At 52.7% G+C, this 27,025-nt stretch overlaps 3 protein-coding genes across 3 annotated transcripts; 2 read left to right on the forward strand and 1 right to left on the reverse strand.

Moving 5' to 3' along the window:
• Positions 1-10,783: 10,783 nt before the first annotated feature.
• Positions 10,784-11,913, forward strand: N0V89_006145 (uncharacterized protein; the record flags this gene model as incomplete). The annotated part of the gene is made up of 3 exons (XM_056214916.1): positions 10,784-10,966; positions 11,019-11,295; positions 11,735-11,913. 3 exons carry the CDS (start codon positions 10,784-10,786, stop codon positions 11,911-11,913), a joined length of 639 nt encoding a protein of 212 aa, XP_056072183.1.
• Positions 11,914-20,609: 8,696 nt separating this feature from the next.
• On the forward strand, positions 20,610-23,010 carry IME2 (Serine/threonine protein kinase; the record flags this gene model as incomplete). Its single annotated transcript, XM_056214917.1, has 2 exons — positions 20,610-20,762; positions 20,812-23,010. The coding sequence occupies 2 exons, from the start codon at positions 20,610-20,612 to the stop codon at positions 23,008-23,010; spliced, it is 2,352 nt and encodes a 783-aa protein (XP_056072184.1).
• A 1,878-nt stretch (positions 23,011-24,888) lies between these two features.
• NAR1 (Cytosolic Fe-S cluster assembly factor nar1) lies at positions 24,889-26,797 on the reverse strand (the record flags this gene model as incomplete). Its single annotated transcript, XM_056214918.1, has 2 exons — positions 24,889-26,634; positions 26,690-26,797. 2 exons carry the CDS (start codon positions 26,795-26,797, stop codon positions 24,889-24,891), a joined length of 1,854 nt encoding a protein of 617 aa, XP_056072185.1.
• Positions 26,798-27,025: the final 228 nt, after the last annotated feature.

Here is a 27,025-nt window from a genome sequence, read left to right on the forward strand (position 1 = left end):
GGCACATGGTGCGCGCGCCACTCATGCTTCTTCCTTGCGTCGGATCTCTTGAATACCTGTGGGCAGCGCCTGCACCTCAGCTTCTCTAGGTCACCTAGGCTTTCACCGTTCTGGACCAGCAGCTCGGGATGGTTTGATTTCATATGGCGTTTCAGATTCCCTTTCTGATATTCCCCGGTAAACTCAGCCATACAACCTGGAGAATAACACATGATGGGTTCAGGATCATCAGGATCATCCACTTGCGGAGGTCTTGTGCCCTGTGTATCGAGCTGGGGCTGGGGTGGACAGCCGTCCGAGATGGGCGGACTGTACGAGTATGGATCTGTATGAAAGGGGGCAACAGACACGGGTGAGCTCTGTGCGTTGGGAGCCGTCTGATTGGGGTATTTGTCTGAGGCCATCGGGCTTTGTGGGTATGGATCGGTATGTAAAGATGTAATGGATGTGCGTGAACTCGGCGTCGTTGCTGGTGGTGACCAAAAGCCGTAATTGAAGGTTGGAGGCAAGTTTTGGGGGGCAGGCATCACAGGTGGGAAGCTCGCCGCGAAGTATACTTCTTGTTGGAAACCATAGTCCTGTTCCATTGTCTGGGGTACATGGACAGTATGTCGACGCTGAAAGCCCGGGTAGGGGCTGTAGAAGTCGGATGGGTTAGGCACTGGGCATTCGAATTGATTGGAGTCTAGACTATTGAAGGGTCTCGTGGAGGGGCTATGCTGTGGTATTGCTGCAGCTGGGAATATCGGATTGGGTTGCTGTGTTGCGAGGGTGAGTGGCCAACTACACCATTCATTCGGATCGGCGAACTGTTGTTCGATGGCGGCTGTGTATCCACCCTCAGATGCGGTGGTCTTGTAGTACTTTTTTCTTTTTGCATGTTCGGGGTTGTACATTGGATGGTCGTGGATGAGGGTGTATTGCACTGATCAGTGCTCTTAGCAGGGCTTTCGAGTTCGGCACAGAACTGGTGCAGACACGAGGTTAGCCTAAAGCACAGCGACCATCGCATATCCATATCCAACTTGCGATGCTTTTCCGTGTTGGAAGGGGTGCCCCAATGTAGTTTAATTCAGACGATAGCCCAGGAGCATCGAATACTTACAGAGCCCTGAGACCACGGCTTCTGAGCAGCCTTTTCGTCTCTGTAGGGATGAGATCTACGTGGGGTTGGGTACCGTTGGTATCGTTGAGGCAGTTGAGGCAGTTCGTTGACGGAATACCCCGGTAACTCGAATTCTCCAGTCTCCCGGCGTCTAGAAGGATCGCGCTTCAGCGTTGACTTCGGTGTCTCTGATAGTGTCGGACTGCGAGTATCGCAAATACCAATCCCAATGCTTAGAGAACCCTGGGGTGAGCTTGGTGAGGCAACGATTAAGGCTTGTTCCCCAACGCCAGACACAATGGCTCCGCCGTTTCTCTTGTTGTGGCCAGAGCTCGTAATCCTAATCAAGATCAGCAATCAATTCATGGTTGAGCCGCAGAAAGGGTGAACAGACTGTAGTGTTAAGCCAGGACACTTGAAGAAGATGTGCATATTGTAGGATCTGAGGCGGCCGATGCTGGTTATCAGAAGATGTTTGAGATTCGGAGGACTTTTATGGCATCAGATCGCAAGCCTGACGAGAGCGTTGGCCACCAGGATTGATTCAAGTTGTCCACCAGAGTGTTCGCTTGAAGCGTCCGCCAATGATCCCAGCGTCGTCGTCTGATCAACCACAAAAACCAAGAAGAAAGACGCAACAGCTTCCCAAAGAAATGGAAAGGACGAAGGCGAGGGACTGCTGCTAAGATGTCGCCCTTCGCTGAGCTAAACATTGACCGTATGTTGGGTCTCGATTGGCGGGGGTGGCGACCGCATCCTGTTCGCCCGGCGACATGTACGATGCCACCTCTGTATGCCTCGAGGGACAACAGGGTCTGTCAGCTTGGAGTCTCTGTGGAGTGGACGGAGGACTCTTTGGTGATGGCGGCAGAAGCAAGCTGCAGCTGCGTGCGGTGCGGTAGTAGACGCACGCACGAATCCACATGTTTGTGGCATATTCCGTGGAGGACGCAATATGGTAATATTGGTGGAGAGTATATGCAGCTGGAGGACCTGACGGTTGCGCGTCGAAGGCGAAGCACTAGGTGCTCGTAAAATAACGTTCATGAACTGTGCCGGAAATGGTAGGTGGGCAGGCCAGAGTCTGCTCGCAAACTTGCGAGATTGTTGGTGTACCGCGAAACCCCTGAACATGCAGGTGCTCTCACCGGTTTGCAAGCTGCTTTTGTTTTTCTGGGAGCGGTCCTCCCAATGCCAATGCAGCAGTCCGGATCCGATTGTGGTTTCACTGACAGAGGGCTTTTCCATTGTTACCCCCAACCGATACACGTTGGGGGAACGTATCGAAACAGACTTAGTCTTGATGTATCAGAAACGTATTGAATCCGTAACTTGGCTCTGCGCTTGTAATGAGGATGGTAGATACTGGCGAATTCTCATTTGGCTTCAACACTGTATGCAGATACGGGCGAAAGCTTTACAGTTGGAAACATACTCGAGGACCGCGGAAGTTTCTAATCTTTGCTTCTCGAACAAGCCTGAAGGTCATTCTGATGGCAGAAATCTGCGTTTGTCACACAAATGAAGGAGTGACATGCCTTCGTCTCGTTTCGCAGTGTAGCTTTTTCAGAGGTCCATTACGGGATAACAAGAGTGTATTTGATGCTTTACGCAAAACGAAGTCAAAAGAAGCAAGAAACAAGAATCCGCATTTGCAAAGAAGAAATCCGTCCACTTTTAACCATCATTGCAGTATGTTGGTTCCTTATACTAGCCTCACTTGATGTGCCTGGATCGATCATTGGGGGCTAATTTTCGCTAGTGTTCATGTTGGACCCCAACACACCATCAGTAATCGCTCAGCCTTTATGCTTTACGTGCTTTGGTCTCGGTACGGGTACCGAAACTTCTGCTGAGAGCTACGTGTCTCCTGCCCCACGACGAATTGCCTGAAAACAGAGCATCGCAATGGCACACCGTAAGACATAGCCACAAAGACAACTATATAATTAGCCGTAGATATGATGACAGCCACTGCGACTGGTTGATGCAAAGGAGGGCCAGCGTCCGGCTGGTCTGCTTCTGTTAGTATGATTCGACGTGACAGAAGTCTGAAGGCTGTACGGACGTACAGAATGTGCAGCCCCCATTTTTTGCGGTTATATGCAAGATATCCGCTTAGTCGTATCGAGTCATTACCGGATAGTAGAATTTCTGTAACAATGAGGCGGAGCGCAGGCTGGAAACACGGGGGAAATGTATGATCAACTCGTAGCTCCATTACCTGTTTCCTTGTTAGCATTCAAGTCCAATGATAGATTGCTTGCCCTATCATTGATATATTTGGAAACTGTTACCCTAACCATGAGGTCCTTCAGTCCCTTATCGGTATAGTGAATGCTAGCGCGACTCGGGCGTGTACGCGTCCGCTGTCCTCCGGGTAGCAATCGTTGCAGTGCTGATCTGGATGCTAGGATTTGGGCTGAATCTGCATCTTTGGAATAATGCGCAAAATTAGCGAAGGCTGCAAAATGGATTGATCAAGTGATGTCGAGTTGCAGCCGCGTGCGACCATGTCGTCGTTTGTGCACCGAAACAAGCCCCGAACCGCGGCAACGGCCCGGTAGGTCACGTGCATCCACCTCCGAGTTGCATGCACCCGACACATGGAGGGCATTCTCAGTACTTGCAAGAAGGCATTGCGCTCGTATTGTAAGGAAACCGACGTGGATGCTATGGTAGGCTATGAAGAGTTCAATACTTCTGTCGCATGTGATCTTAGCCCTCTTTTCTGCAGGTTGCAAGACCTCGCAACACGTATGCAACAACCAAGGCTGTACGAGCGGCAGTTCCGGACCTCTGCGTTACCCCAGGGTAGTCTGGGCCATGTCGGAGCCGCATCCGGAGGGATCGATGTGGTCGTCAACACGGCCTGGCAAGGTCCGAGTTTCTACCTATGGTAGCGCAGGTGTCACTCATGTCGTCACCGATGCCGCACTCCATGCCAAAGCTCCGGGCCGGGCTTGCACTCCATCTGCAATGCCCAGCTTGCTCTATTGAGAAGAGCAGAGCCGCATGTGCGGGGGTTGTTTTGCCCCATTTGCCCCTCGTATGAGAGCAAAACGAACGAAGAGCCGCTAAAATCCTCGTATACCGGTACCCGGGGTTTAAACAAAACAAATACTGGTCAGACGCGCCCCTTTGCCCTAGGATGCGCAACGCATCAGCTCTCAGCAGCTCTGAGTGTTCTCATCATGAGTAAGACGCGTGTCCGATCATAACAATCAGGCCTCGGCGTCGTCCATGATCAGGCGGAGGTGTCACAGCTTGTTCTCACATTCACCCGGACCTTCCGCTCGAATGCGGTACGGTGTGGATATGCAAGGGCTTCACCGGAAAATCTGGACATGGGCCAGCATTCGAGATGTCAATCCATCGTCCTCCATCTCTTGGCCAATCTTGCAAATTATGCGCCAATGCTTCGCTCGTCACATTGTAGATCACTGATCTAATTGTGCCGCAATTGTCAAGGTCTTCCGCTTTCCCTCGCCCAGGGCAAATGTACCGCGTGCACACCTGCAGTACTATATCTTCTCGATTTCCCACCACTAGAGCACCGAGTTGATCCTTCCTGGTTACCGCTTATACTTGAGGATATCTAAAATTATGAGATTTACACAAGAGTCTGATCTAGATGCAACACGTGACATCAGCCTTACCCTGGCATTCGATCTACTAATAGCGCTCTGTGCGTATGACGCGACCCTATATTCGATTATTAGCCCTATAGGATGCGCACGTTTACCGTCATGGCGGAAACACCTACATGCAGGACGACGGCGGTCCGCCCGACCTTATGCCCTATGTTTCCACGTCTTCCGGAAAAGGGCTTCTAATGCATCGATAGTGAAATACCGATTTTGGAAGTTCAGGTCTTTGCGCAATCGAGGGATGCCTGCTGGAGATGTTGTTGAAGAAACAGTGCTAGGGAGTTTGACTGGAATCGATGAAGGGGTAATTATTGTGGCCATGTTCAGCGTCGCTCCGCTTCCTTTATTCTCATGTGATAAGCACCTAAAGTATATACAAGAACAGAGAAAACATTCGGTCGCATTGCAAGGCTTGCGTATATTACTTCCAGATTTGACACAGCCCGTGCCAGCTGTAGTCGCCAGGCCGGGTGTAGAACTGCAGCTGCATAACAAGAACTTGAGCGAAGTCGAATCACTCACTGCCAATCCAAGTGTTCGTCTGGCATCGGTGCCATGTATATCCTCCTTTCCCCGCCCCGCTTTTCGATCCGTCGTTTGATGGGCTGACAATCTTCCGTCCTATGGATTTTCCATTCATGCTTCCTCCGAGCGTCTGCCCTCCTGAAACGCTGGCGGCAGGTCCGACAGTCTCTGCCATCATCTACACCCAGCTCCAAGTTTGCATGGAACGAGTTCACGTGGCGGTTCTGGTTCGCTTTTTGGTATTTTCCATTGAACTGTACGCCACAGTAGGGACAAGGGAGCGGTAACACCTTCATGAGTGCCCGAGCGGCCGTGGCTGTAGTGCGTTTTAACCTGCCTTGTCGACTGAGCGGACGGGGGCCTTCTTGAACTTCCTGGGCCACCTGATTTTCCAGGTATCGTGGCACGCTCCGCCTCTCTTCATAAGGTGGCAATGACTCGTCTAGGCTGAACGAGTCGCATGTTGTATGCTGTGAAATTGAATCACCATAACGAGACTCCATTGAAGTATGTGGTGATAAGGCGTTGATATATCGTTCCGAAGCAAAGAGCCTCGTCGGAGCAAATTGGAAGGAGTCATTGGCGGGGCCGAAGTGCGCGCATTGTAATCGATGAGGAGCGGACTGGTTTTGACCTGCATGAAAGGAACGGACGGAATGTTCATAGGCACCTGTAAATCGGCTGGCACGATAATGTGAGTTAATAGTCGTCGTAGCGAGTGGGGAATGAGACACATGATCTGCAAGCACGATGTTGTCGACATGGCGAGAAGTGGGTGACACAGTGGACGCGATAGTATTGTAAGGGTGTTGGCCGTGGGTATACAAGTCGGAGTAAGTGTTGGCATATCCGTAACCGTATTTTATGGGACTATTCGCAGTTGCCATTATATGCGTGGTGTATCTTGCAGCGCTGAAATCCCCGGGATCAGAGACAACTGAACCATTGGGTGAGACAGATTTGGAAGGAGATGTATGAAACGAAGAAGGGCTGAGAGCTGATGGAGGGCTCAGCAAAGAGGCACCAGCTAGGTTCATTGGCCGGTGGTGGTGACTGTTGCTGTTACTTGGGGAAACATAGTGACCGCTCGCATACGAAGGCGACGCTCGCACCATCTTCACTGAGGTATCAATGGGTGTCAGAGCGCGTGATGATGTTGGCGGGGTGCACAATACGGAATCGGCGTTCGTAGGGCTATCATGAACCCAAGGGTAAGGTTGATGCCTCTGCCAAGCTACGGCATCTCCCGGCGTTGCATAACAATCCGCATTTCCGTGGCGATACATCTGTTGATCAGCAGCCGGAAAAGGATCTGTCGGTAATTCGCAAGGTTCCCGACCTTCCGGTAATTCCACTGGGCTTATGCGGCCGTAATCCTGCGCTGAATATATTGAAGAACCCATGCCGGACGCGTCTGCTGAGGATTTGGAAGAACGCTCTCGTGAGAAATGAGACATCATTTTTTTGAGCGACTTGCGGATACTATGCGTCCGTAAAGATATACAGCCCTGTTTTAGATGCAAGTCGTGATTTAGGCAATGCTCTGTTAAGGGTGAAGCGAAGTCGTAAGTCGGCGGATCCAGAGGCGGGGCGTAAGACTCCTTGGTGGGTGATGTGGGAGTGTGTGAGATTCGCTGGGCGATACTCTTGTGACTAGAAGTTCTGAGTCTGCGACCAATTAGTCTAGCTCCTCTTGCATGGAGAGTAGTCGGAGGGGTCGTACGAACTGTTACTCACTCGCAAGACCAGTGTAGCTCAACCAAGAAGCGCATCTTGCACAATCTGGGCGTCAGTCTAGGTTATCTGAACATAAATCAGAGCGTATGCGGAGGACTTTATCCCGCCCGCTCCCCATGGGAAGGTCAAAATGACATTGCGGGGGGTTGCCGTGCCCTCATTCCCGCTGGAATCGTCGCATGCAGCAGGACTACGATCCGAACCTTCGAGTGACACGTAACCGTACGTCGCGCGCACGCCCATGAGAAAGTATTCCTTCCGGATACAGCAGCATCCACGAACGGAATACGGCGACCAGATTGGTGTGCGACAGGAAGGGGCAACGCCATCAATCGCCTTGAAGAAGGCAAGGACATGGTCACACCGCAGTGTGCTGTTGGGCCCCGGGTACGGTTCACTCGGCATAGTTGACTAGATTCGTGATCGGAGTGGTGGCCCTGCTCGATGTGCAGACTAGGATGGACCGCCGAGGATATCGAAGCATGGAGCATGGTCTCACCGGGCGCCAATACCTTCGGAAACTGGATCGATGTACATGACAGTCCTCCCAATCGGACCCCTGCTGGAACAAATATATCCGAAGTGTTCCTGGCATTTAGTCGCAGAACTTTTAGCGTGCGTCGCTAAATTTGGCTATCAGCCATGACAATTGTGAGCACGCAGCCATGATTTGGTTTTTGCTTACCCTAGCGGTCATTGTCCGCGACTCAGCAACGTGCAATCACATGTCTGACCTGGGAGATTGCAGACATGCGGTTGATGGTTGATTGATTGTTACATTGAGCGGTACACGTCCACGCTGCATCGGGTAATCGAAGATTGGGAGCTTCGCAGGTATCCAGATCGGACACACCGAATTCGTAAGCGAGGTCGGAGGAAAGAATGAGGCGGCACCGGTATCTTTCGCTCGACGCCGCCGGCAACGAGGTTCTGTCAATGTGTATCTTGGATGCTGACAAAGCCAAATGGTTGGAGGAACAGCTTGAATATCTCTTGACCGGTTTTTGGCGATCACTGAACGTGAAATTACGGCGACAAGACTGGAAAATATTGGCACCGTCGGGTTTTCATTTCGCGCAGAACTTTTTCACGGAGTGCTGGGAACATTTTCACTTATACATATGTTGTAGGAGGCGGAGTCGTTGTCGGGCCTCATTCAAGAACAGCCCAGCCCCCAACCGTCACTGACAAGGCTCTCTCAAGGCAGATTCCAACAGATTCACCTGTATTCACGTGTGGCTATGTCAGGGGTGGTCCTAAGTGGCTGCCCGACCGTCGGCTGTATACGAGATGCCGAAGATCGAACACGTTTTCGGCGAACGACCCTTCACTGCATTTCCCGGAAAAGTAAGAGTTTCCAAGAAACTGACCAATCACATGTAAGGAGCGTGACCCACTCATCTCGCGGTAGACTGGCAGTGTGCCGGCACGTCTGGATCGATCTGTGTCTGGGGAGATTTTGTCATAGCTAGCGACGCCCAGCGTTATCTTTCTGAGTCATGCACCATGCGTAACAGGCGTGCAACAAGAAGTTAGACGGCTATAGCTTCACACTGAATCCATTTTGGCACTTCGGCTACCGAAGACATACCAGCGGGGGGAGGGGGGAGGCTAGGCTGTCGTGAGCCACGGCTTGTCAATATCGGATCACTCTGATTGATGTCCTCGAGGACTAGCGTAACGATTCGAACCCAGGAGCGTCGCCTCGACCTCTTTCGCCTTCTCGTATCAGTTTACGGGCGGCCTCCGGTCAGGCTTTGCATCCCGTGCTGTGATGGTCAGGCTCACCTGCAGCCCCGTCGTCCCGACAGCCTCATTATTGGGGCATAGAGAGAATGGTACAACACATGGCCTCGCAAAAGATGCCGTTCCGATGTAAGAATCATGAGGGCACGATGAAAGGCGGGGTGAAGACGTTGCCCTGTCGTCTAAACAAGATCTTAGCGTGCGTGTATCGTAAGCACGGGCCGGGAGTTGCCGCGCTCTGGCTCGAGCGCTGCCAACATTCGAACCAGGTCCTTGGAACCGTCCCTCCTCAGCTCGCCTTGTCCCCCCTTCCTTAACGCAGACTTGTACCGCCAGAAGCGCTTTCTCGTTTCATAGAGCGCGAGCAGGTATCCGCTCTGTGTGCCACTGCACATCTGATCAGTGATATTTAGACGTTGGCGCCGCCTATGCACGTGAATCTGCAGGTGCCTCGTCCTCCTGTGCGGTGCACACATTCTGTTGGTGCGTATGCATTGTCCGCCTCATCGTTTGTAATACGGCGTTCGCGGAGGACACACTAAAACCAGAAGACCGTACGTCAATAGACGGTCGGGACTGCGTCGTGAGGGCGGCCTCCGACCTATCCCAAAAGGTTTGCGACGCCTGCGACCCAGCAGTGAATCTACCCAATCACGATCGTCCAACTCCCAGTCTGTTGCGTTTGACAAGATCAACGAGTACTGCAGGGCCAAATACAGCTCAGATGATGGCGATTTCCTGCAGGAATACATGCAAGTGTTTTACCCGATCGCCTTGTCGATGCATGGAACCTTATTTCGACCCAAGTCCTTCAGGAAAACTCGCTGGCCGCCCGGTTGACCTACAGGCTGCCACGTAGCAAATTACCCGACTGACTCGGTGGCATCATGGACGTGTACGCGTGCTTAGCTATCTGTATCTTCTTAGCGATCACGTTCGCATAGTTGCTCCGGAACAACCGATCTTCCTACGACGGACCATTGAGGAGCTCGAGATCCCGAACAGCCAGTGTTCCACCGGTCTATGCGTGCAGCGTCGCCATGCATTCAGCTCAGAGCTTTAATATACCCATCCACCGTCTCCGTCGCCTTTTTTATCTTGCAGCGTTTGATATTGTCAATCTAAATGACCATCTACGGTGTGCATCAATCGCCTAGTCTAATCGGACTTCGTTGTGAATGACTTTCTTTACGCGAACGAAGCCACAGTCTCGTAAGCTTTTATTCGATGACCTAACTTCTCTCGTTTGCAACGCATGGCGCACGCTTTGTCCCCATCGATCAAATTCTGTAGCAGTCGATTTTGGCCCTTATTCGTAGATCTGTGTAACAGTACCTGCAATACATCACTCGCGTTCAAGGAACTTTTTCCGTCGGTCATGCTCAATGTCTAAGGGGAGACGAACTCAAAAAGAGTAAACGTATCGCATGACAAAGTCCGCATTGTGTAGGGCTTTTAAAACTGGTTGTCTTTCGGATGTCGAGTGTTGAATCGCTTGAAGTTGCATACCCACACCAGGGCCCGCGGGATTAGCCCCGCACATAGCTCATAGGGTACATCCTCGATGATGATGCAATGGGTCCACCATGCTGTAATCGAATATTCAGCAGCAACAACAGTAACATATTGTGAACTCAACCCGAAACCGCTACTGTATTCAAAAAGACGTACAATCCATAAACCGACACGAAAAAGCAAAATGCCTCCGTCAGGTCTTGCGATTCTAATCGGGGCAGGCCCAAATACTGTGAGCCGCACATCGGCCTCGCTTTTACATGGCTGATATATTCTTTAGGGGACTGGAATTGCTCGAATTCTCTCCCATCCGTCGCATGGGAATCTAGCTGTCGCTCTTCTTGCGCGCCGTCCAGAGTCACTCAACGAGGTCGTCAGCACAGTGCGCAAGACAAGCCCCAATGCCGTCCTAGAGACCTTCCCTACAGATACGTCAAAAGCATCTCTCGAGAAGACATTTCAAGAGATCCAGAAACACCAAAGCTTCAAAGATCTCAAGCTAAAGATGTCTGTTTACAGCATTAAACACTCTTCGAAGAAACCATTCTTAGAGGAGACCCGCGAAGATTTCGAAGACTCACTGGAGTCATATGTCGGTGGTGCGTTCACATTCTCACAAGAGTCACTGAAGCGATTTTTTGTGGATCACGGGGAGAAGGGCCTGGCCGAGGGTGGCGAAAAGAAGGGCGTAAGTGGCTATCGTCTCCTTCTACAGCACTTACCTGACACGTATATTACAGACACTCATCTTTACTGGCACGCTCGGAGCGCTCCGCTGCAGCGCGCAGTTTGCTGCGTATGGAGCTGGTCGTGCGTCAGTGCGCCAGCTTGCACAGACACTTGCGCGCGAGATGAGCGAGAAGGGGGTCCATGTTGTGCATACTATCGCCAATGGTGGTATTGCGGACGCAGATGGAGAAGACCAGAAAACAGGCAAGAAAATGAGCGCAGATGCGGTCGGCGAGACCTATTTGTGGTTGCACAACCAAAAGCCCTGTCTTTGGACACACGAGCTAGGTAAGTCTCAAGTCACATTGTTGTGGAAATGCAACGCTGACCGTTAGCCAGACATGCGGCCTGCTTGCGAGAAATTTTAGATCGTGTATTGGGATCAAGCCTCAAACATCTGAGTTGATAGCCTGGTCCTTCAGAAGATCATTCCATCATAGCCGTCGACTAATATCAATGCCTTTATACCATCCATCACTTTAGAAGTTACACGAATGTGCTTACGTCCGCGAGAAACGGGCTGGTAGCTCGTTTGCTGGTTGATGAATCTTGTACATCGTAACACTCCCCGATGACTGCTAATATCTTTTCCTGAGAATTACAAAGGCGGCGATGGCTATGGTGGTGACTACGGTCGGAAGGGTGACGATGGCGGCAATGACCACAGCATTGATCTTCTTTGGAGGTGAAGCGTCTTCTTTCGACTCTGCCGTTAATAATGATGCAGGCGTTGGCGATGGCGATGGAATTGCATTACAAGGAGCGGATGCAGGGATGATAAAAGCACTGCCTAATGTTGCGACTGAACTCATGTCCCGTGACAAGTTAGACGACGACGTTGACGATGCGGACGACGCTGAAGAGGATATGGAAAATGTTACTGTATCTGAGTCGACTAAGGATTAGCGTAGTGTAGGGTCTAGCAACCGGCATGCTAGTAGTCAGTAGATTGAAAAGGTGATAGTCCTGTTAAATAAATCCACCTCCGAAATACTTTGGCTATTGAGATTATTGGATGTGCAGGGTTTCTTTGATTTTGAGCCGACATAGCTGCCGAAGTACAATGATCAGGTGTGGCACAAACATGATTGTTTGAATAATGGTCGGTCCTTTATGTTCGGCGCAATCTACTAGTGAGGATCAATTTTGGGAGCTGACAGGTGAACGACTTTATCTATTCCGATGCCAGCGCTGTGTGCGAAAATCAAGAGAAACAGCGGTCTAGCCATTCCAGAAGCCATTGCGGGATGCATTGCTGGATTCCTACAAAATTAGAGACTGTGAGAAGACTTTGTAGGTTTGTAGAGAATGTGTCGCCTGGCACAGTTTGTGGGCACCTCAGAATAGTGCAAGTCCAATTCTATAGTTATAAAAAGCGGACAGCATCGCAGAGCTGCAAAGTGTGCGACCACTCAAACTTACATTGGAGCTCGTGACTCATCTAGTAGCGTACCACCAAAGACTAGGTCCATGCAAATAGCAAATCCAAATTATATCACGCGCTAGTTCCTTCTGTAAAGCCGTATTTCGGAGCCAATCGTAGTGTCTGCTAATTATTTAACAGCGTCCACCATCCGGTCCGACATCTAGAAAGCATTGCGTGCCACACACGTCAATTCTTCATGGGGGAATCCCAACTATAATTTGAAGAAAATCGGGCATCATCGTTGGCGGGTTGATATTATACTTCCTCACGCCATAAATACGGTTCCGATGATAGGAGGAGTCTTCCTGAGAGATGGGCATACATCTTTGGAATTGCCCGTTTGGGCAGTAGCGGTGAAAGGGGTTCTACACCAAGCAGAGTTGAATTACTCGTGAGCGCTTCCATGTTATTGGTGACTCGGCTATTCGTACTCGACTTCCCGAGGCGGTCGTTTCGCAGACGCTCAAGATAATGAGCCGCAGGGGGTCGAACGTCAATACCAGCATTAGCAAGTCCGACCGTCAGGCCCCATCGATGCCACAACCACTGTCTTCTCTCGGTCCTGGAAAAGTGTTCAGCAAGATTTGTGACAAAATCGTTTCTTGCGCGGTACAAGGTCATCATTCCTTCTCTACGCAACAAGTTTCCGAACAGCCATCGTTGTCTATGGAAACAGAGAGTCGTGATCGTAGTAGGTGTGTCGTCCAACGAATAACCAGCAAAAAGCTGCGACGTATCGTGGACACCACTAAAGTTTGAGGCTGAGTCGGCGAACGGTTCTCTTATCACATAGGCAAACACGCGGTACAATGCCTAAGTCCAGTACCAGTATAGTGCGCTACACTATCAGTCGTCCCTACATATGGTAGTAGGCTTCGTGAGAGCTTTGCACTACTACTTTGAGTGCCAAATGAAAGATGCAGACCAGTCGGCAGCATAGAATTAATTCTCCTGTTAGTTAGAGCGGGACGGAGCATATACGTGTGAAATGAGGAAGGTAGAGAAAGATCTCGCGATAAAGGCTGCTCTAGAGCGTTAGTAAGGTGTCAAGAGAAGATCTTACCTATGTTTGAGGGAGAACTCAAATCGGCAGTCCGTACTAGCACTAATCATATTTAAGCATTTTAGGATTCAACAACTCTGATGTTTGATCAATATCTGGTGTTGGGGAAGGGTCGTGAAAAGCAAGTGTTTCGATTACGTAATTAGCCTCGGCTCATAGTGGCTCCGGCCCCGCTCTTGCCCTAAAACTTCTGCGAGCTCCACGAACTTCTGCTTTCCACACCTCATGGATGTTTGCACCGAGGACGCAACGCGCGCACCCGCGCTGTTTTGATCTCTGTGTGAATATAACTCACTGACTACTTCTGGCTGTTCAGCTACAGCGCACAGTAAGTTCCTCTCTGCCCATCGGTCCCGAAGCAGAAGATTACACTTCATAACAATCCAACTCCTATAGCTCCGTGATGGACATAAATACTCTAGAATTACAATGATGCACATTGCCCCACCGCATGGTCGTCAGCTCTAGTTGAGAGACGTTGCTAACGCGCTGATAGGTTCACAATTATCGATCTACGCGCGTAAACCGCGTCCGTTGAATATTTTCAAAAGGTACGGCTTCCCCATCCCTCGCTCCGCATATCCCACGGCACAGTGATGATATTGTGACACCGGAAAGGCATTCCTCGACCTGAATATACGATGTCGATCTTGTCATACTTAAGTTTCAGCCTTGTCTGATTGTGCCCTCAAATCTTTCTCACTTATCGCACACAAATATTGGACGCGAGCTAACCACGCGTCTCACAGGTACATATCCCTCTACTACGCCACCTTTCCTCGCTCTTTCTTGATGAAACATCTCCGATGCAACGGGCGGACAGATTGCGCTCTTCGACCGGCACTCGTTTACAACAGGACGTACAAACCTGTGGGTGTTTGGGAGGAGAGTTGCTTGTTGATAACGCATCTTCTGATCGCCAGCATACCACAAGATTCGGTTGATGCACCTTTATGATACCAGGCTAATTTCAGCTGTAGGTATGCTCAATTTGCTATTATGCTCGGTGCTCCATCTATGTTATGATGATACTTCGATATTCACACTGTGTGAGCGGTTTCTGCCGTATTGATCTTACAAACAAATCTGATTTAATGAGGTAAGCTGCGCACGATATCTGAGATGCGCGTCAGCTAACAGGGAGCAGGCTGATCTCAGATGGAGGCTACCTTCTCTTCCCAACGAGAATGACCGATCAACTTTTCAGTTCCCAGCTGACCACATTTGATCGCAGATATCTACACACCGTATGTGATGCTAGAATACTAATCCTCTCAAATGGTACGTACACCCATCTCCACCTCCCACCCACCTCACCTGATGAACAACCTTTTTCGCTGTGTTCTTACAGAGTTCATCGTTGAAGAAACAAACCAATCACCTTGGAGAACTGATACCCTCTCCTGTCCCCGCTTTCCTCGCCATCACTGTGAGGATTCGCGCTAACGGACATCAGGTCTTTCAGTACCACAGGAGCCATCGATTGCAATATCACTATAATCCCTAGTTTAGTCCATGTATCTCAATATCAAGTCAATCGTGCATATGTTCCAGATCTTGCGCATGCCAGCGTGGCACTGTCTCGTCTCGATGTCGGTACCCGTGGAGCCTTCGTCTGTTTACGTACCCACTCATTCCGTGACGCCTAACACACCTATATCCAGCCCTGGTCCCCGTCTACCCGTCTTTTCCCGCACCGCTCTTTCTCCACGTTGGTCTCGAACTGCGATTGTCGGTGTTCGGTGGGGGAAGTCCGCTTTGGAACAGACTCGCTCGCTTGCTCGCTTGCTTTTTCGCGAGCAAAAGGCGGTCAGTTGAACGGCCACGTCTGTTCTGCCACAGCAACGCGACGCGCTAGCGGTACTGTACAGTACAGTTGTTTTGTGAGCGAGGATCCGGAGGCTAATGCGTGTGCTATGCTAGTGTGCGTATGCGCGGTTGCGTGCGTGCTTGCGAAGGGTATATACTTGCTTTTGGCTAGTGTATCCACAGTGGAGTAGTCTGAGGTAGAGGCGGTAGCTGTGGAAACAGACAGCGGTGTATCATGAGTGGAGGGGCGGGAGAGGGCGGGCTATTCTTTATTGGACTTTGTAGCTTGAGGGAGTGGGATGTATGCGGAGTTGTGTGAAGCGCGATGATGGGCAGTGCCTGGTACATTACTAGTAGACGGGAGCAATTTGACGATTGGGTGGCCAAGTGTGGCTGAAGACTGAGGAGTATCGTGAGGTTGCTCGATATGCTTGTACAATGGAATTGCAAGCATAGAGTGGACCTTGTAGAGTTGGAGTGCGAATCTGTAAGTCTAGATCACGGGCGTCGGGTGCTTCTGATGGATTCAAGTGCTCAAGGTATAATCCGGTTCAGCTGTTAGGCAAAGTTTTGAGATTTCGATATAAAATCGGAATGCCCGTTGATTTCTTCGCTGTATACTTGCTTGGTGTGACGGTGGCTATTTGATGAGAGTTCCCATCGACACGTCAACTATGTCTAACGCTACATGGACGGAAATGTCACGAGGCGTTGAACACGTGCTAAACCCATCTAGGCGACCTTCGTCCACAAAGCCAGGCAAAATTGGCTGCGATCTAAATCTGTCAAGAGTAAAGTCGACTGTTCAGTATCAGGTCTTGGAATGAGACCATACGGCGTGATGTCTAACAAATCGACGCCTCGCGCGAGTACGCGACACCGTCGGACCTTTCGATCAGGGACCCACGTGCTTCTCCAATGCGTTGGATTGACCCGAACAACATTCACCAAGATGATCCGCATTCGGTTCTCGTTTGCAACTCCGGCCTCCCTTGGCCTGGTCATTGTACTGCCTCAGGTCAGAGGGCATCGTACAGGCTTACGCTCACCACTGCACTCCTCTCGACTTCAATTCAGCCCTGCAAATGAACCGGCCCTACATATCAGCAATATCCTTCTGCAGATGTTCAGGGTTCTTCGCCTTGCGAGGCTGGTGTTCCTGAAGGTGTGCCTCACGACCACGTCAGATCGGGGATCATCCCACGTAAGCCCCTAGTAGTGAGTCCACATCTCATCGTTCGGGACGGTCCTTTGCGATGGGGCCGGAGGAATGTTCCTTACCGTGCGTGGAGGAAGTTTACGCGGTGCGGCGTAATCTACAAAGGTGGAATTATCTGAGGTAGAGGAGGAAGGCGCGATGGGCGCCCCGTGAGTCGGAGACCGTAGATGCGCGATGGCCTGAGACAAATTGGTGTGGGAGCGTTTCTTGGAATTGAGTCAAAGGATGCTGTTCCTAGAGGCGATTTATGGCCCGGTACGCAGGCTCCTAGCGGACTGTTGCGCGTGGGATGGATTGGATTGGTGGCTGCCCACGACGTGGATCAGGATATCAAGGCGGATGTACAGTCAGCACATCATGACAGAGATGAAAGTCGTCATCTAAGTGGGACACGTTTTAGTTGTCGATCGACAGTATCGCAAGGCGAGGGTCGATGACAGCTGCATTCGCGTACCTTCGAGGGTACTGGCCTCAGCCACGCTGTCCTACGATGAGTGGTTGAACAAGAATATTGGTGTCCAGTGAGCATAGATGGAGGACGGTCTTACATCCCACGCTCGGCGGATACAGTGCTCTAGACATACTTTACTGGAGTGACATTAGTGCAGTGTTCGGGTCCTGAGCGCTCATCCCACGAGATTGCTTTTCGTGCGTAATCGTTCTTGCTTATTCGAGCACTGCATGAGCTGACTGCTGGAAGAGGAGATGGCAGACACGCGCCTACGATTATCGTCGCGGTGAGACGTCGCACGCAGGTATCGCTGGCCTTGCTGCTCGTGCCTTCCAGGTCCTGTTTTCGCGGCCTCGTCCTCGCCGAAAACCCGGGCACACGTTCGAAGGATGTTGGTGGTGATGCGCCCAACACCTCGGCAAGCGGGGTAGACTTGTGAGAAGGAGCGCCAAACAGGTTTGGCATGGCATACGAACGCGTTCCTGCAGTGTGCGTTGGCGGAGCAGGAATAGCCGGCGTCACGGGCTGGTGAATGCTAAGAAGACGTTACTGGTGGCTTGCGGGCCGAAATAGGAACGGAGCATACGAAGCAGCGACGAAAGAGGGAGAGGAAGCCGTCGAAAGCTGTAAATGGAGTGAGCTGGCGTTGTTTACGAGTGGCCTGCAGGATCTACACCGTGTAAACGGTAGTGACGAGCCAATCTCGTGCTTACAGCGTGAGCGCACATGCAATCGGGTCCAGGGTGTGAATGCAACGTCCGTTGCTGGGGAGCTGGACAGTTCGGTTTGATGTTCTTTATCTTTGTCAAGACTGATTGGTCGACGATGGTTGTCATTACCGGTGGATCTACTGCCTGAATGCGCGTATAGTCGAGGCATCCGGACGTTACGCAATCAATCCCTGGATATCTAGCGGCCTCACCGAACGTTGCGCAATGTTCTTCAAGCCTTTCAACGGCACGTTCGCACAGTCCAGGCGAAACAGTCGTGACGTAGGGCTTTGCAGATGTACCAAAGGCACAGTCACGTACTTGGGTGTTTTGAAACTTGGCTAGCTAGAGCTGATGCAATCCTGCCGGGGGTGAAGGTGGGTAGGTACTATATTTTGATGGAGGTCGGGGATTGCGCAGACGGGAGAAGGTTTCTAGAAGACGGGGGTGCGAAATGCACAGAGCCGTAATGGTGGAGGCATATCAAAACGCAACCTGAAAGCAAGATTTGCGTAGCAGCTGGCGAAATCACTGGAGGCGGCCGTTGCAAAGACGCGCGCATTGTCGCTAAGATAGTGGGAGGGACGACGCTAACAACGCAGGAGACGTACGAACATGTCGCCGTTGCGTCAGACCCCTCTCTCGTGCTGGACAGACGGAGAGTTCGCTGCTGTCCAGTGGTGAATGTTGCAAAAGGGATTCTAAGACACACTACTATTGAGTTTTGTCAGGCCTGTTTGTGGTGGTTTACAAACTGCAGCGGTTCGGGCCTTACCAGTCGGCGCGCCAGTTGCCGGGTCTGGTTCAGTCGATCCAATACACTGTGGACATGCGATGACGGAGGACTACATTGCAGCCATCATCGTCCATGGCGTGAACAATAATGGTTGCAGCAGAGAGAATTGTCACGGTCACAGGTGATCGTCGGTGAGATGACCGCATCGCCGGCAGTTCCTGTGACCAAGCACGACCGCCTGCTTTCCCGTGGCTCCCGGAGGTGCACTAGAGGACGCCTCGAGAGCAAAACCACCACCGCGGAACTCTATGGACGGCGGCGGCCAATCAGGCGTGGCCGCCGAGGCACCACGCGAACAAGGCTGCAGGCCGCTCAGGGACAGCGTCCAGAACAAGGTTGCAGAGCAGAGGCCATCCCGGGCGCCGAGCTGCGACGGTGCGAGGGGAAAAGGGGCAGATGGGCCGACGCTGTCAGTTTGCAGCAGAAACGTGGTCGAGCAGGCTGGCGCACCCGCGATGTCATGCTGAATTTGCGATGCCGCCCGCGTCGCAGACAGGTACACACGCCGTCCAGGGCGCGAGCGAACGACGCGCCGTCCCATCCGTGGCCGTCGCGCGCCGTCGCTGTTGCGCTCGACGCACGTCGGGTCAGCCTTGGGCTCAGCGCAGAGATGTGCGAGGGGATAAAATTGGACGCGCCGCAGCGCACAAGTACGTGCGGCTGGCATAAGCGTCACGTGGGTGCACAACCGCAGCGGGCGCCAAAGGGGAAACAGCGTCAATAAATGCAAAAAGGGGGGCCGGCGACGGCTAATGAGCCGGGCGGCGCGGGTGCCTTTTGGCCGCATTTCGTCGAACATTTCGTCGGCGGTTGGTGGGCACAGCAGTGGCTGCACGCCGCTGCACATGAAGCATGGTGTGGGCTAGGGCGCTGGGTCGTGGCAGGCGGATCCAGCCGATTGTGCCTTCCTTCCTCGCATCCCCGTCGGTAGTAGTCTAGTCTCAGTCAACACCTCGCCTGTCGCGAAGCTTCAGCCCCCCGTCGACGCAATCTCGCGCCCCCAACGAGAGCCTGCGCCGGCGTGCACACTGTCCACGCCCCCTCTCAAAACCCACGACGTCGCCATGGCCCTCGCGCCCAACGCCCAACGTCCCTCGTAAGGTACTGTACTGTTAGCCTTCACCGTCCAACGCTCGCTAGCATTCACCGCTCTCTTAACCTGCTCTCTTGTCCCGCTGCCCTGCCGCGTCCTGCAGCGCGTCTCGCCGCGGCTCACCAAATCTACCGGCCTGCGAGCGTGCCAGCACACCAACGCCGCGACCGCCAGCTGCTCTCCTCAGCAACGGCCATCCCCTGGCCTCGTCGCAGCTTTACCCTTTGCAGCCTCACCATCTCCATTCTTACCAACTGGCCACGCCGCTCCTTTTCCCCTCTAATCTGCCCAACGGCCCTGGCCTTACCCGAAATTGCCATTACCGATTCATGCTCAAGCCCACAGGCCCGCCGCGTAGCTTTCCCTCAGGAAACCCTCCATCAATCACAGAGCATTGCACCTGCCTGGCCCTCCTTCTGTCAACACAGTCGTGTTGTTGTGCGCCGACGCCCCATTTGGCCATTCACAACGTCGCCGACCTTGTTTGACCGCCACACCAGCACGGCCTCTCAACGATCGACTGGAGCGCATTACTCTGCCCTCCGACCTCCTTTCTAGTTCTGTTCCACTTGCCTCTCTCCCCGGACGCACGTCCTCTGTCACTTATCCTGATTTACAAGCCACACGAGCTATGGTCAACAAGTAATTCCTCTGCTGCCGCTAGAACGATCCTATCCCGTGGAACCTATCCGCCGACCGTGTCCCTGGACCGTCCACCGCACGCCCTTTTCCAACCGTCGTCCCTCATTTCTTCGTCTCTCCCGCATCTGCGTCAACCTGGACCCTTACTTCTCCTGCTATCGAACCTTGACTTGTCGATAAGCACTTCACACCCCTCAGCTGGACTCGACTCCCCGCCGTGTAACCTTCATTCACCATCGACATCCAATCTAATCAAACACCAACCTGAGATGAACCAAAGTGAGCTGTAGAATCTGTCATTGATCGCAAAAGAACGCTACCAGCGGTGCGTACGCGCCCCTCACTGGCTCGAACAAACAAAACTGATTCGTATAGTTCTCCAAATCATCTAATATGTACCCCGACACGCAAAGCCAGCCGCAGGGTTGGGCGTCGTTGGAGGAGAGATATGAGGTGATGAAGGAGATTGGCGACGGCAGCTTCGGCAGCGTCGCTCTTGCCCGAGTACGGACGGCGGGCGCACACGTTGCTCGTCGTGGCACACTCGTATGTATCACGATCATGATTGCATGGACCAGTAACTAATGATGGATAGGTCGCCATCAAGACAATGAAGAAGACGTTCGACTCATTTCAGTCTTGCCTGGAGTTGAGAGAGGTGATCTTCCTCCGGTCACTACCTCCGCACCCCCATCTCGTTCCCGCATTGGACATCTTTCTGGACCCTTACAGCAGGCGACTTCACATTGCCATGGAGTTCATGGACGGCAACCTGTACCAACTGATGAAGGCGCGGGACCACAAGCCAATGGACGCGCACAGTGTGAAGAGCGTTCTCTTCCAGATCCTCTCGGGCTTGGAACACATCCACCAGCGCGAGTTCTTCCATCGCGACATTAAGCCCGAGAACATTCTTGTATCAACCTCGCAACAAAACGATACGTCGCATCCCTTCCGGAGGTACTCTGCACTTATGACGCCTCCATCGACGCCTCCAGTGTACACAATTAAGATCGCTGATTTCGGTCTCGCCCGCGAGACCCACTCCAAGTTGCCATACACTACATACGTCTCGACAAGATGGTATCGCGCACCCGAAGTCCTGCTACGCGCAGGATCCTACTCCGCACCGGTCGACATCTGGGCAGTCGGCGCCATGGCTGTTGAGATCGCTACTTTGAAGCCTTTGTTCCCTGGCGGCAATGAGGTCGACCAGGTGTGGCGGGTTTGCGAGATTATGGGTAGCCCAGGTAGCTGGGTCAACAAATATGGCCATCGAGTGGGCGGTGGTGAATGGAAGGACGGTGTGCGCCTCGCTCAAAAGCTCGGCTTCTCATTCCCCAAGATGGCACCTCACTCTCTTGACACAATCCTGCAACCGCCGCAATGGCCCGCCAGCTTGGCCAATTTTGTCACGTGGTGCCTCATGTGGGACCCACGGGGCAGGCCAACATCTACGCAGGCCTTGTCCCACGAATACTTCCAGGACGCTTTCGATCCTCTCCGACTCAAGTCGTCTTCTTCCCGCTTACTGGGACGCAAGCAGTCCGACATTTCCGGAAAGGACTCACCCGACGCGTCTCCCAGTCTAACATCCAAGACCTCTTCATGGCTACGACGGTCACTTGTGGCACGAGAGAGTGCTCCGGCTGTACCACAACACACCTCAACGCAGACAGGGTCGCCGCGGCCATCACCTGCACACGCAAGTCCTGCAGAAGCACCAGCCAAGCAGCGCCCTAATCCGACGAAGCGAGCTACGTGGACGAATGGAGTCCCTGCTAACGGAGCGCCCATTCCAATCTTGCCTTCGATTCGGCCAGTATCACCTCTGTCGGCAGAAGTGACTGCGCAAGCGAGCGTACGCGCTGCAGAAAGCGACGAAAAGGCTGCGAAGAAGATTGGCCGCCAACTCTCCGTTGCCTCGCACGGTAACCATTATGCAGACATCCACCGCCAAGAAGCGGAGAGAGCCTTGAACGGCCAATCAGGCCTTGCGTCACCGTCAAGTGGACAGAAAGAGGGCTTCTTTTCGCATCTCCGGAAACGGGCCCGCCGTCTGTCTGGACGGTACCAAACGCCAATGTCACCCAACTCGGATGATATCGAAGCAAATGCGGGTTGCGCACCCTGGGCGTCTGGCAACAACCGACAGTCAATGATGGTAGACCCACCTCTTGCCCCGACTCCATCGACCAACTCTGATTTCTCTGATCTCGACAAGGCTTTGCAAAATGTGAGATGCAGCATGGAAGGCCCACCGCAACCCAGCAACGTGACAAAGAGTACACAGCGCGTTGCTGCCAACCCGATGCTCAAGCGAGGCCATTCACTAAACCACGGATCAGAGAACCGTACATCACACCCCGGCTCCACTCAAGGACCTGGCCCGATTTCAAGCAGGACAAGGCGCGCTGTCCAAACCAAGTCCAACCCTTCAAACAACTACGAAACTCCCAATGAGGAGGAAGAGCTCTTGAGCGAAGTGCTTGCCTCTACGCACAAGGCAGTGAAGAAGCTTGACAGGAACTCTCAGGCCGCCCAGCAACCAGCGTACGTTGATGGCAACGCTGCCGCCTCCTATCTCACTCCATCACCATCCGCCAACCGCAATGGCGTGGGATTCGGACAATCGCCTTATATGACTCCTACCAAGCCGCTCGAGATCTCGAAGATGCGTTCTGCCAAAGACCAAGGGGCTTCGGCAAAGTATGCCACACCGCCCGACGATCCCAATGATTGGGCATCAAGTGTGGCAGCTAGTCTTATGGCCACCCAGTCCATGTACAGGTGATCATCGTCGACTCCTTCTTATCTCCATATATACCTGGATCTACATTCTCTACGCCTTCTTCAGCTCTATAATCAGTGTAACTCGGGTCTCTCTGCGGCTTTCATATACTACCGTTTATCGTCGGATACAATTCGGGGCTCGCGCCGCACTAAACATTCACGGTTGACGACCACAACCCGTCAGGAACGGTGCACGAGTCAAGGAGGTTGTTAGACGCACGCACGTCGCATCTGGAAAAGCGGAACAACAACCGCAATTTTGTTTTTATGGTGTCTGGGGCGCACTGCATCATGTTCATCCACTCGCTTTTTACTCGTCATTTGGTGTTGCCGCACTTCAGCCAACATTTTCAGCTTTCGCTCGCTTTCTGATCTTCCAAGGGTACAGCATCTAAGCTGCATTTTCAGCAAGGATTTTCTTTGCAGGAGTGGGAATTATTGTGGTCATTTCCGTCTGTTCGCGCGTGGACGGACCCCCGCCGCATAATCACCCAATTTCCTTTTCAGTTTCATTCGACAGCGACCGCTTTGTAAGAATACCTTGCTAGACCGCGCGTTGTTTCTTGGATCATTTCCTTTCTCGATTGGCGAATACCCCCAAATTTGGCATATTGCGTTTCCGCATATCATCACCATACCACAGTACATCACATTACTCGACTTGGATTGAGCGGTTTGAGCGATTCAGAAGTTGGATTATTGGCGACGAGGGACAGGAGGCAAAAAGCCAAAACCATTGTAGCTAGAGCCAACATTTCTCCTTGCTTTCGTCCCCTCCAGACTACCACACTTCCCTACATATCTCCTTTGTGATACCTACTCTCCTCTTTTCCTTTGTTCGTGCTTTGCGTTAGCAGACGGATCGGATCGGCTCCGGGAGATTTTCCTTGCCTGAATGGCTCCCAGATTGTACCTTGTAATCTTATAATACGCACTCTGACTGCCCAGGATTGGCATGTCGTACCTTGTACACTTCACCACTTACGTTCCGTGGCAGGGTCCAAGCTACTCGCCGTCTATCTATATTTGGGTTTGGGGATTGCAAAAAAAATACTGAGATACCACATGGATCGGAAAGATTCATATATCGATAATGGGTGGGCGGAAAGCGTGTATATAGCAGACAGACATTCTGGCTGGACCGGACGGCGGTTCCACCTATTGGAACGGAACGTAATGCAAGACTAATACCAGATTCTGGAGACACTGAGTTCGAGTGAATTGAACACGGCGATCACGCCTCCCCTACCTACAGGTATCATCCCAGCGAAATAGAAGACCTCGTCCATGGCTGGCGCTGGATCCCCCTTTCTCGCCACCACGCGCACCACGCGTCTGCGCATCGCACGGGTGCAACGTCCTTGCGCGCATGCTCCCGCAGTCGCACGGCAGACGGGATGTCGTCGTGCGCACACCCGTGTGGTTGCTCTAAAGGTAGGGTACCGGCGTTTCGCAGGGCTTGGATGCGAGGGAGGGAGCGGCCCGCTGCGTGCGAATGCGGCTGCGCGTTTTAGTGTACCACGTTCGGGAAGTCGCGGCGGGTCTGGGCTAGCGCAGAACTGCGCCAAAGCGCGTGCGCATGTGACGTGGATGAGCCATGTGGCTGGCGGGGCGATGCTAGGGTGCTTGGAAAAGGACGTTGGACTTGGGACAGGTTCTTGAGGAAGAGCTTTTGCTCAAGTTGTGCTGTTGAGATGGGATGTATCGAAGCGATATCGGCCGTGATTGAGCGAACCTTGCTAATGTATGATGATTAGTTGTACATTGTTCATTGTTGTCTTCTATGCGCGAGTACGAAGGCTCTGACGCCTGTAAATGCCCAATTTCGTATGTAACGCCGTTCTATATCCTGTTCATAATCATGTTCATCGTGGATAGACTACCAACCCCCGCCAATGCTGCTTGCGAGTCCAGCGACCCTCTCCACGTCGTTCTGCTTCTTGCCCACGTCGCTTTCTACTTTGCGGTAGGAGGTGTATACCAGATTCTGTGTGTCTACTCCGGTGATGGCGGACCAATGGCTCAGAATGCCCTGGATGTACTTCCTCGAGATACCGTTGACAACGTCTTGGTCACCGGTACCGTTCACCCCGTTGACATCGACGTCCTGCATCTCCTGGTCGCCGTCGACATCTACTTCGTCCTCTGAGCCGGAGAAGTAGGCTTCATCTACCCGGCCCTGCCATTCTTTCTGCTCCTTGGGACCAGGTTTAGATGAGACCACGTCACCGTTGACAACTTGAACACCCTCGTACGCTCGCACTTCCTCCACCTCGCTAACCTTGACCTGGCCGCCGCCGTTGGTGCAACCGCCAGGACATGCCATAACTTCTACGTACGCGTAGTCCTTCACCGTTTCCACTGCCGCACCGTTCGGTTTCCGGCTTCCGCCCACTCTTGCGCCTGGCATCTTGCTGATCTTCGCGGGCTTCAGTCGTCGCACGAGGTTCTGGATGTTACGGAAACCGTAATACCGCGCCATCTTGACGATAGTCTCTGAGCCACGGACAAGCGAGTAGTCGATTACGTCTGTGTTCCTTCCCTGCTTTACTACGATTTCTGAGCCGGGATGCTGAGCTTGATACGTGTGCAGTATGTGGTGGAGATAACCGCCCGATGGTCCAGCGTCTGGATTCTGGTTCTTTCGGCGCGAAGGTGGGAAGAGGAAAGCGTCGAGCTTCGGATCGGGGAAGGGTGTTCGCTGGGAGGATGGGAGAGGTGTGCGTGGGAGGTTTGCGAAGTTGATGTTGCGCGCAGCAGCAAGGTGCAGCAGTTCGCGGGCAGTGATGACGCAGTCGGTGTCTCGTACGGGGTCATGTGTGGAGTCATGATTAGGAAGCCATACGGAGGACGTGAGCTCGCTCCTGCTGGCCTCAAGTTTCTTGTCAAAGCATGGCATTATCGCTAGATGCCATATCTGAGAGGGGGAAACATTGTAACGCTGGCTCAGTACCGACTTGAGCAGTGTTCCGGTCAAAGCCTGTGGGGACTTCATGCGCGACAGGTGTGGGAGGACGTAAGGATGTGTTTTTTCGGCGTAGCATATCCACCCAGGACAAGCCGATGTGAGGATGGGCTTCTTCGGCGTGTTGTTGATCGCTCCCTCTGAACCAGGCTCGGAGGGCGCATTCGAAGTCTCGGGTGAAAGGGCCATGGCAACCTCATCAGCCGCTGCAACAAGACACGCCTCCCGGACGACATTGGTGTCGATGACCCAAATGAAATCGCTACCATTGTGCCCACCAGACTGCAACCCAGACGGACCGCTCAGCAGTTGTGCGATCATGTTGCCCACCTCAGACTCGGAGACGCTGAATACCGCGGCCAAGCTTGCGCGGGTCTGCGGTGATACGCTTGCCACAAAGAGCTTCCCCTCATGGTGATGTCCATTGACGCCGTTTGATATCCCATTACTCTTGCCATTTTTTGTTTCCCACGGCGCACGTAACGAGCGGTAGGTATCGAGCGTAGTAAGGACCTCAGTATGCGACTGGAGCGAGACCAGCATAGCCTCTGCGCTGGTCACGCATCCTGAGCATGCCAGGCAGTCTGTAAGCGATATAGTAGCGGGCGGCGGTGGTTGTGAGGCTGCGACTTTGTCTTCGGTGGTTACTTCGTATGCATTCTAGCATTTGTCAGTATGGGCCGATGACGGCATGTGCACGCGAGCGTTGTCCTACAGAATTATCCTCCGAGTTTGCCGCAGGCAGGGTTTCTATAGGTTTTATGCATGCGACGCCCGGCGATATGAAGTCGTTTAGGTCGTCTGCGGAGAGAATGGCGCTCATGGTGAGCTGCTGTCGGCCGTTGTGGTGGCGGGGAGCGAGTGGGTCAAGGAAGAGGTTGCGGCCGGCGCAAAGACAACGAGACGGGCGCTACGATGCCGTAATGTGCGCGCAGATCTGTAAGAGGTGTAGGATATGATTAAGGATAGAACCGAACAGTCACAGTAGCAGTCTTGAGGCAGCGGAGAAGCAGCGCATCGATTTCTTTTTCCTTTTCCAGGGCCTTCGGTC

The sequence above is a fragment of the Didymosphaeria variabile genome (assembly GCF_027946475.1).
Source record: "Didymosphaeria variabile strain IMI 356815 chromosome Unknown scaffold_4, whole genome shotgun sequence".
NCBI classification, from domain to species: Eukaryota; Fungi; Ascomycota; class Dothideomycetes; order Pleosporales; family Didymosphaeriaceae; genus Didymosphaeria; species Didymosphaeria variabile.